This window comes from Apis dorsata, unplaced genomic scaffold (assembly GCF_000469605.1).
Source record: "Apis dorsata unplaced genomic scaffold, Apis dorsata 1.3 scaffold_61, whole genome shotgun sequence".
NCBI classification, from domain to species: Eukaryota; Metazoa; Arthropoda; class Insecta; order Hymenoptera; family Apidae; genus Apis; species Apis dorsata.
In genome coordinates, this window is record NW_006263361.1 from 599,288 (window position 1) to 610,472 (window position 11,185).

An 11,185-nucleotide genomic window follows, 5' to 3' on the forward strand; every position below is an offset into this window, starting at 1 on the left:
ATAGAGCAACGATAGGAGGAATGTGTTTGAAAAAAATTTCGAGTTCTGTGTGAATATGTACGTTTGAATACTTATGCAGGTATTTTTGGAATATTTTGGAAGAAATTTTTGGTGGGTTTTATAGTAGCTCGGTTTCAATATTTCTTTTTTTATGCGTAAAATGCGAGTTAGTAGTGTGATTGGAGAATTGAAGAAAGTTTGAAGGATATAGTTAGGAAGTTATAACGTGTATAATGTGTATTATGGTATGTATTGGTGTTATGCTGGTGTTTGTTGGGATTTTAATCAGATTGGTGAGGAGGATGTTAGAAAGGATGGGAAAATATTTAATTTCTTTAAAAACTGTACAAAGTGTGCTTCACAAACCGAAGATAATTAATCATCTCGGCCATAATTCTTCTTCTATTACCATAGATACACGTATATCCTTTGGACTTACGAACAATCGCTTATCTTGTTTGTAATCCAATCAAATATGATTAATGAAAGAGAGGAAGGAGCGCGGATATGCGGAAAGAAAGAGAAAAAAGAAAGGGAGAAACGAATAATAATCATCATCGTATATCTGAAATGCGAAATCTTTTAAATCATCGCTATGGTTATTCGCTAAAAACGTGATCTTTCAAATCTTAGATTTAAAAAATCTCCGAATAAACAAATCTCTTTTATCCTTTCGACGAAGTAGTACAACGGCACGAAGGAATGGAATGAAAAAAAAAAAAAAGAAAAAGAAAAAGAAAAAAAAAACGAAAATGAAATTACAACCAACGAGATCCCGATCTCTCGTTGCGTCGAACCTCTTCTCTCTCTCTCTCTCTCTCTCTCTTTTTCTGCGCTCGGCTCGAAGCCGTCGCGGCAGTTCCTTTTTTTTTTTTTTCCGCGTTTCCGGCGGCCTCGGCCGTCGTTTCAAACAGTAGGCGGAATGTCGGAGGAAACGGGAGGGAAACGAGAGGAGAAAGGAAACGGGGCGAACTATCGGAGGTACGGTAATTAGCAGGTCAGCTTAGTTAATGCAAGAGCACCGGCTTAACGAATCGTAATGGAAAGTGTGATATTTCGAAAATACGTTTCACCGAGTGCTAAGTAAGCCGTGTACGCGTTTGATTAACCTTCTATACGTGTATATAGAACCGAGATTCGATGTCGAATAAAAAAGAAAAAAAAAAGAACGAACGACACGATTCCATCGAGCGAACCCCATCATCCCCCTTTTCCTTCGAATTTATCTTTCCTCTCCCCTTCGATTCCTCCAATCATTTCCGACCATCTTTGTACACCACTTTTCTCTCTCTCTCTCTCTTCTTCGTCTTCTCTCCCCCCACCCTCCTCTTTCTTTTTCCTCGTCGAAAATATCGGCAGGGCTATCGAGGCGTCTTAAGGGAGGATCTCGTATTTACTTGGCCGGAAACACGATATCCCCGATATACTCAGGGCTGCCTGCCCACGTGTTTTACGTTGGCCGTTAAAATTCGCCTCTCCGCGCACGGCCTCTTCCTCGCGACATCCCGTGCCTCGTCGACGCTGGTAGGCGGTGTATTATTTTTCCGTTGGCTCGCCAAATTGGCTCGCACGGATTCGATCTCGAATTACGGACACTCGATATCGCCGGAGTAAAACTTCCACCATCCTCTCCGCTCCGTCCATGGACCGTGTCCGGAATATCGAAAAAAAGAGTTCCACAATGTTCCATTGAGCGCGGATCGGTATAATCGGGACCAGGCCCCTGATTCTCGTCTTGTCTTTCGCGTGGAACCACCCGCAACTTGGTACCACGATTTTTCACGCGTCTGTTGTCGTGTTATTGTTGTTATGAACGGTGTATGTGTTCTGCGGGCAGATTAATACGGGATTTCCAATTGTTCGAACAAATTTTAGTTAACGTTTTGATTATCACGGGATCGATTGATTTCTTCGAATTCGATTTGTGCTTTTTCCCCTTTTAAACAGATACACGCGTAGATAGATCTTCAATGGAGTAGATAGATTTCATAAGTGGAGTTCCAATTATAAGAAGGAGAGAGAAATGTGATTGTTACTTATCCACTCGTGGCAATTATTTTTACGAATAAACGTGTTTTAATATCGTCGTTAATTACCGATACCAATTATCATTTTTTCACTCGCAAAAATTGCAAATATAAATTACTATCTCTTGCGACTTCTTCGTATTTTATTCCTCGTATCTCTTCAAGATACTCAATTATATTCACGGTAAACACGAATATCAAATGTATACATGTATACTTGATATTTTTTAAATTTATTTACTTACTTACTTACTTACTTACTTACTTACTTACTTTCTTGCTTAAGTGTGAATGAAAATTATAATTTTGACAATGTTAACAATGTTAAAATCGATGACACACGTCGATGGCGTGTAATGCGCTCCTTCCATATGGAAGGCTCTCGGTCCGAGGTCGTAACCCAATAGGCTTCCCGTAGGAAGATCATACTTCGGTACAAAAGCTGATCGCTACATCGCACGCGATCACGATGCACGTCATGGAAACTGACGATCTTCATAGCACCATTTGTTCGTTCGTCCTCTGCTTCGTCAATATTCGCACTCCCTTTAGGAACAAAGTGCACGTCTCGAACACAGGATTGGAGCCTCGTGTCGTCGAATCTTTATACGTAATTCGCGCAACAAACTGTATCGATCACAATCATTTTTTCTTCTCCTCAAAATTGATTTTCGAAAGATTTTCACATTGGATTTTGATCATTCGAATACAATATATCGTAATCTCGATACATAGCGGAGATAATACATGAAATTATTAATTAAATGAAACGTTATAGTGGTAATAATTATCTGTAAATCAAAAGTTTCTTATACATTTCTTCGAATCTTTTTTCATCTTTGCTCCAATAATAATAATAATAATAATAATAACAAACAATTACTTTTCACTATTGACTCTTCTAACTTCGATCCACATCGATCTTTCCCAAATCTATTTTCCGACTGGTCGCAAAGAGCAGAGGTGGTCTCGTAACATTTCAATTAATTTCTTGATCGAATGAAGAAAAGAAGAAAAGGTGAAGAAAGAGGTCCACACCGCGAATTCGTCGGTGCGTGGAATCGGTGCTCCACCATGCGGCGGATCTTTCAGAGGAAATGAGCCATCGACCGCTTTGTATCTATTCCCTTTTGTGGCGCGGACATTTCGTTTCGCAATCGATGAGAAGAGGTTAGTAAAGGGTTTCGAAAAATACACGTCGATACATGCCGACAAAAAGACGTTTTATTCGATTCAAAGAAAAGAGGCAGGCCCCCACATTGTGTTGGTTCGCGCACTCCAGGCGATGCCCGAGCACTCGAGAGGGTTGCTACGCTGTTTCGAGGTTCGAAGGGATGCACTAGAATCGGGTTGTAACGTTGCCTCCTCTATTTACGCCTCGTTTTTCCGCGTTTTCGACGCGTGGCGATTCGACACAAAGCCTATTGATGCTCACCCGCTGTACAATGTTACTCGTTAAATCTATTTATATATGAAGACATCGTTAATTCTCGTCATTTTGCTTGTTATACCGCGGTATAAAAAAAAAAAAGGTATTGAAAATTAACCGTACAGGATATTTCAAAATTTATTTCAAACATATGCAAATTTGTTTTAACGATCGATCAAGTTTACTGGGGGGAGAGCGTTAATTGATAAAGGTTCGCGAACTTTCTTGCGAGATATCGATATCTGGAAAGTTCAAAATGTCAGTGACACGTGCGATTTCATACTTTGACGCCTCCCAATTAATATCTTCTCGTGGATTAGATTAACTTCTGAAAGAAATTCTTCTATGGTGGATTATGAATGTATTATTATTTTAATTTTTTTCAAAAAATGTATCGTTCCGTTTCTTGAAAGAATAATTTATACATTTGATACTTTGCAATAATACCAATATTCATTTGACTCGAAACAAGAGATATGGCTTCTAATTTCGAAACACACTGTACGTTAATTTTTACGAAATTATAATTCGATGGAATATTTCGATTGATAATTATAAAATTAAATCTAATTCTTAAATATCAATTTGTTTCTCCATCGTGAAACTGTATCGCTTCGTTCTAACGTAATACATTTCTAATATTTCGCCTCTCTTATATTTGTTCACTCCTCATTTCGTTCGACCGTCTCACCAACCGCCAAAATTCTCACCAAATCGTTTGAGGATTCGTCGACATTCGTATAGGTGACAGTGTCTCGATTCTTCCTAATGCCCCAGTGCCCGAGCGGTCGTCTCAACACGAAGAAGCCGATCGTTAAGATAATTGCAACGATCAATATAAAAATACAAGCCCACAATACTGGATGAAATATCGATGACTCGTTCTCACATTCGAGTTCGTAACTTGGTATCGTGCTTAGTTGTTTGTTGGCGTGTTGAATAGGAGTAATGCACCTGATGAACGAAATTATTTAGAAATTTTTCAAACAACAAATTAAGTTAAAGCTCTTTGAATATTAAAAATTGCATAATAAATTGTTAAATATTATGTTAAAATTACTTAAAAAAAATTTTCAACTATATTAATATATTGAAACTTGATAATTGAAATAATTATTGTATTAGCAGAGACATCTGTGCTAAGTTCATCGAAACATTTGGTTATTTTATATTATTGAATGAAAATTAATTCTTCATATTGGAGAAATTTTACTTACTTAATGTCACGACTTGTCGTGTTCAACATATTAAGCCACTGCATTTTACAATCGCAGTTCCAAAAATTATTCTCCAAATTCAAAATTGGTGTTCTCTTTATTATCGGCATGAGGTTATATTCCAACGTTTTCAAACTACAATCAGCCACCGAGAGGCGTTGCAGTCGCGGTAAAAGATGGTCGTTATATGGGAACATTTTTAAAAACATTAATTTTTTCGACCCATCTAAAGATAGTATTTCTAAACTTGTTAAGTTTTCAAAATCATTAAGAATTAATTCTTTTAGTTGTTTCATATTATTCAATTTTAATTCTCGTAATCTCGGTAAATAAACACCTTGCAATCGTGATATTTGAGTGTTGGATAAATCGAGTTCTTCCAAATTGACTGGTAGTAATGGGATTACACAGATAGGATTTTCCGATAAATCTAAACTGGATAAGTTATTTAGTGTTTTGAAAAAATCCCATGTAAAATGAAATGACGAGACATTTCTTAAATTCAAATATCGTAACGCTGTTAAATTCCAGAAAGCGTTTTCATGAATCCCATCATTAATTGGATTGTTCGCTAACGAAAGATATTCTAAAACCTGAAAAATATAAATCGTTTGTAATATATTTTCTTTACTGATATATTATAGAAATACGAAGTAGTTACTTTGAAATGTGCCAACATAGTTTCGTTAACGACTGACAATTTGTTCCATGAGAGATCGAGTATTTTGAGCTTCGGAATTCGGTCGTTCAAGGCGTTGTCGTCGATGTATTCGAGCCTGTTGTGACTGACGTTTAACACTTGCAAATTATATTCATCTTTACAAAGGAAAAAGAATCGTTGAAGATGATTTTGAGACAAATCTAGTGTTCTTAAGTTCTCAAGATTAGTGGAACAATCAAGAAAACTGTCAAATTCATTATTTCGAAGAATAAGATCGGTGACATCTTGCAATCTGATCGTTGATTGAATGTTCATGAAAAACACTTCTTTCTTCAAGCGACGATTGGACAGATCCACCTAAAATAAGAAAAAAAAAAAGAAAAAATTAAAATTTGGAAAAGTGTTCTACATTTATTAAATCGTTATGTGTTATTTCTTCCAAATATGAAAGGCGCGAAAAGACAAATTTCCGCCATGACATTATAGTAAGTGCCATTACAATTTAAAATTTCAAATCGCGATATATTACACGATGTATTATATTATGTATTATATGATAATACATTAAAAAAAAATCATATCCATTAATGATAAATTGTAATCTAAATTATTATAATTATTATCAAATAATTATTAAGTCGTTATTCGTGTCAGATACAAATATTATAAGTACAAAATTAAAAATATGCAAGACAATGCATGCGTAATGATATGCATAAATAAATAATAACGTGTCAAGGGATAATTTTTTTGTTACACGTTTAAAAAAAATTGTCACCAAACGATTATTAAACTGAAAATTGAAAAATTATATATATATATATACCTACCGTTACCGCGTTTAAATAATTGATGAAGCAATTAAGAGTAAAAACAAATAAGAAAGTCGTAATAACTCCAAACCACATTGTGCAGGTAATTGATGATTATTTAATATACAAACAAATGCGATGCGATTTCGATTTTGTTTGAATTGATCACGCTGAGACCGGCTAGTTTCAACTATGTCTCTCACACTATGATCCACTGGAATGGCAACGAATTCATTCGTGGCATACTCTGCTTACGATTACAATGCCCAATTGAGGGGGGATCAGAAGGAGTTTCGCATTCTGATGCAGTTGCTTGACCGATTGCCTCTTTTCGCAATAGCCTGATTTTATAATTTTATGGAAATCTTTGCATTATTTACTTTTATATTTTCTTATACTTTGGAAAACATTAAATTATATATTAATATATTGTATAATAATAATTATTATACAATTTAAATGATTTAATGAAATTCGTATCTACCGTCTCTTCTTCTTCACACTATGCAGAAAGTAATCTTTGTTTGCGATAAATTTGATTGAAAATAAAAGAGTCACGTCATCGATATTTTTGAGTTGTACAGTTTTTTAGATAGTCGATGATTTACTGATATTTTCTAAGTATTATGAAAAATCCAATAGAAGTGGTTCATTAAATTCAATTTTTACAGTATTATATATCCTTTGTTGAATGTCTTCCAATATTTTATTTAACGTTATTTCTTAATAAAAAATTCTTGACATCACACACCAATGATTCGCACAACACATTTGTTAATGAGAAAAATATTTTTTGTAGTTTAAATTGATTCGCGAGATGTGCACTGTATTAATCGGTTTTCGACCAATTTTTTAATAAAACGAGATTTTATTCTTGTTTGTCTTTTTTTCTCTTCTCTTAATCACTGTATATATTTTTTCAATTAATTTATATTCGCATTATGATATCGGCAGACATCCCGTCAGTGATACTCACGATGGAAGAATAGTAATGGATAAAAGAAAGACAAATATAGTTAGGATAATACAGTGATGCACCATTAATATCATTATACTCGAACGCGATGCACTAATTATTGGACAAGTCAACGGAAATGTCGAACCATATCTGACGAGTTTCCATATTCTACACGGTTATCTATGTAACTACGATAATACATTGTGCTATATTTGTTTTATTGCAATTAATATAAAGTTCAATGTTTTTTCTTATTCTGTATTGATAATGTGAATTGTTTTTTTCATATTTTACCATTACTGATTTTTTTTCTTTATGAACTCGAAATCTTTTTATTTTCAAAGATCATGTCGGAATATTTTTTTTTTTTCTAAAGCTATTACAAATTATTATAATTATAGACGCATAAAAATGCCATTTAATAGATATCTTTTATCAGAAGCTTTATGCTTATATTACATTTCTTATATGATATTTTAAAAATGATATTTACGAGTAACAGATATTTACATATTATCCGTTTATCTTTGCATTTACATTTTATCTATTTAAAATATTAGTCAATGAAAAATTAATTTAGTTTACTAAGAAGAATAGCATATTTGAACTTATTGTACAATAAATAGTATTGGTGTATCTATTAATGAAAAATATCGCATGAATAATATGTATAATATAAATGAAACAATTCTTTAAAAGTCAGGCATTTATTCACGGGATCATATCTTGTTGGCATTTGCGACGATTTATTGCCGCCATGATATGTGATATATAATAATAAATATTTCAATATTTTTGACACGTGTACGATAACAATGACAAGAAGTTCATTCACTTTTTTGGAGTTTGAGGTGTGCTCGTTGCTTTAAACACCAATGGATTTGATACTCGGAATATGCTCGGTAACATTGTGGCTAGAGTACCGAATACTTCCTCTGACATACCCTAAAAAAAAAAATATTAATATTCGTTTCAGGAAATCTTAATTAAGCGGAGCGATAATTCTTTTTTTATTTTTTTTTTTAATATTTTTATAATTCATTTCACCTTAGGTACTAGAAATTGAAGATTCTTTAATTCAGCACCACCCCAAGATGCCATTTCTATCATAAATCCTTTCACACATTTAAAAACAAGTTCTGCTCTTTTTGTACACCACGCAACAGTCATATCCTGAAATAATAAAATAAATCAATATATTTTTTAATAAAGAAAATATAAAAAAAAAATCTGATTCTTTATCAAAATATTAGACCTCCGACATTTCATGAACGAGGAGTATAGGGATAGTTAATGTAGTCACATCATTACAGCAAGCAGTTTTTAAAATATTTCGTAATCCTAAAATAGCCGGATGCCTCGAATTGATATCACCTGTAAATTTACATAAATTAATAAGAATTATTATTAAATTAAAAAATCAATAATAAAAAAAATATACTTATTATTTACCAGATCGTAACGAATCGTTCACTACCATGTGAAAAATTACATGGACTTGTGCTAAATTTGAATGCCTTGTAATATAAACATCACCTGTTTGTAAACTCTTGCTACCTGTTGATCTTTTAGTCTATAAAAAATATATTGGTGGATTTAGTATAAAAAATTAAAAAAAAATATCGAATTATTTTAATTAATTTCTGTTTACTTGAGATTCGTTTGTTTCTTTATGATGAGCTTGTCTCCATGCAACTGCATCTTTCACATCCTCTCTTATTTTTTCCAGTTGTTCATCAATCGGTGGAAAATGAAATTCTGTCGTTAATTGACATATCGAACATAATTCTAGAAAAAAATTATTAATATTGTTAATTACATGTAATCAAAAAATATTTGTAAGTATTTGTTATTTCAGTACAAAGTAATTGCATTACCTTTCGTTATTCCCGAATAACTTCCTAAATGATTATCACTCAATAATACTAATCCACACAAATCATTAGAATATAATCCTAAAGCAGTCTGTAGCCTTTGAGGCGTTGGATCCATTCTATTTTAAAAAATTAAATTTAATTTAAATATAAAATAATCATAATATTTTTTATCATTTACTAACCCAGATTCACTCTTCTTTGTTCTACAAAAATCTAAAACATCACCAGTTAAAATTCTTATATTATGCATTTGTTTCATTTGAGAACCTAAATGTATGGTGAAACTTTCTTCCAATATAGGATATTCCGCCGTATTTTTTTCTTCGCTATGAACAAAATTGTCTAATGCCGGTCGTATTGGTGGCATCGATAGAATTGGAGAACCCCTAATAGTGACACGATCTATAATTATCAAATCCATGTCATCCGAATATTTGTTCTATTTATATAAACGTACACTGGAGTCGGTAACATGTTAGTTTGCTGCTCTTCCAATAACCTCATGATCCAATTACGATATTGCCGTCTTTGTTCCAATTTCAATGCATCGACTCTTGATCCCCAATGACCTTGTAATAAACTTTGTTCTTCAAAATGTCGTCCTGCCATATCATTTATAGATTTTTCAGTAGAACCAGCTTCGAGAGCTTCAACAGCGACCCGCATTTCTTCGGTTTGTCTAAAATTCATTTTGCTAATGTCTTTCTATTTCTTTTTATCATTTTTTCCTTACATATTTATACAATAATGACAGGATGATTAATTGAGTTTCAAAAAAAATATTAAGACAATTATTTTTACAAAGTTGTAAATTAGATAATTTGTAATGCTTAAAAATATATTTGAGATTTTTCTATTATTTGCGTCAGAGAAATGTTATTTTTATGCAAATTTTTATATCATTTAAATGATATTAAATAACATGCATGTTAATCATAGAATTGTGAAAAAAATTTGTTGCAATAGTGATTAAATGATTGTATTATAAAAAAAAAACAATTGCTTATATTAAACTTACCACTAATCTATATATAAAATATATATACATAATACTAAAAATGATAAAATGATTTATATTACATATATGGTTATATATATTACAAAATATTAATATCTGGATTTTAATATGATATATAAATAAAAAAATAAGAAAAAAATATAAAAAGCATTTTTTATAACAAGATCAATATTAATACTGACTTTTGAGTGAGTTGTTCGTAATGTGTATCTCTCATCTGAATAACTTCGGTTACATCTCTTCCAAATTTATGTTCTGCTTGAAGAATAGGTTCTAATGATGGAGAATGTACTAATCTGTGGTATGCAGCAGCAAATAATTCTTCATCTGTAGTTCCAATAGGATCAGCATATTCTACTGTCTTTTGTTTATAAGATTTTTCCCAATTTCTTATAATATCTTCAATATCTAATGTTCCTGATTTTGCATTTTCAAGATCTTTTTCTGCTTTTTCATCATAAAATTCTAATGTTAATGTTTTAATAGTATTTTCCAATGATTTCAATAAATCTGATTCCACATAACATGGTAATTTAAAAGATGACATTATACGATGCATAAGTTCCTTGACAGAACCATGGTATGGTATTTTTAATGGTATTTCTAATACATATTCTTGATTTGTAGTACACGTTGGAAATTTATATATATATGTTTTCTCCACATATTCTTCCTCGGGCATATTCATATCTTTTGAAACAATTTTTCATTATATTATATAATTTATATATCTATTTTTTTAAATAAAATAAATTAGTGTTAAATTTATGTAACACTTAATAATAGGTATTTTAAAATGTAAGTAATAATAATAAAGAAAAATAAATTAGACATATTTTATATGTGCTTGATTATTATGATAATAAGAAAGATCAATTTTATTTTTTTTTTAGCCAATATTATTCAGAGGTCAATTTTCATAACATTCAGTTCATAAGATAAATGATAAACTGAGAAATATTTCTGATTGCACTTTTTATCTACATTCTATTAAAAACAATTATTTTCATATATTAATTGTAATAACTTTTGATTTGACTTTTAGATAAACTTTGCTATCAAACGCAAATTTAAAATTATTTTTATAAAAAGCCAATTAAAAACATGCAAAAAGATTTTGATATAATTAAAAAATTTTATATTCTACACTTATATATATATATATATATATATATATACATATATA

At 31.6% G+C, this 11,185-nt stretch overlaps 2 protein-coding genes across 3 annotated transcripts in view; both read right to left on the reverse strand.

The window, feature by feature from the left end:
- Positions 1-3,229: 3,229 nt before the first annotated feature.
- On the reverse strand, positions 3,230-7,377 carry LOC102671199 (toll-like receptor 4). 2 transcript variants are annotated; one of them, XM_006609865.2, is made up of 5 exons: positions 6,165-7,376; positions 5,335-5,691; positions 4,674-5,266; positions 4,167-4,410; positions 3,230-3,488 (listed from the first exon to the last, which is right to left on the reverse strand). In XM_006609865.2, the coding sequence occupies exons 1-5, from the start codon at positions 6,240-6,242 to the stop codon at positions 3,483-3,485; spliced, it is 1,278 nt and encodes a 425-aa protein (XP_006609928.1). In that variant the 5' UTR covers positions 6,243-7,376; the 3' UTR covers positions 3,230-3,482. The 2 variants fall into 2 exon arrangements, with proteins under 2 accessions (XP_006609928.1, XP_006609927.1); XM_006609864.2 differs by having other exon boundaries at positions 3,230-4,410; positions 6,165-7,377.
- A 415-nt stretch (positions 7,378-7,792) lies between these two features.
- LOC102671519 (protein C12orf4 homolog) overlaps positions 7,793-11,185 on the reverse strand; it is a 4,038-nt gene continuing 645 nt past the window's right edge. The window contains exons 2-10 of the mRNA XM_006609867.2: positions 10,182-10,730; positions 9,439-9,660; positions 9,164-9,367; positions 8,982-9,097; positions 8,756-8,892; positions 8,557-8,677; positions 8,360-8,478; positions 8,152-8,277; positions 7,793-8,049 (exon numbers count right to left, since the gene is read on the reverse strand). Of these exons, the coding sequence (XP_006609930.1) occupies positions 7,936-8,049; positions 8,152-8,277; positions 8,360-8,478; positions 8,557-8,677; positions 8,756-8,892; positions 8,982-9,097; positions 9,164-9,367; positions 9,439-9,660; positions 10,182-10,687 (1,665 nt within the window). The 5' untranslated portion in view covers positions 10,688-10,730 and the 3' untranslated portion in view covers positions 7,793-7,935. The remainder of the gene's footprint in view (positions 8,050-8,151; positions 8,278-8,359; positions 8,479-8,556; positions 8,678-8,755; positions 8,893-8,981; positions 9,098-9,163; positions 9,368-9,438; positions 9,661-10,181; positions 10,731-11,185) is intronic.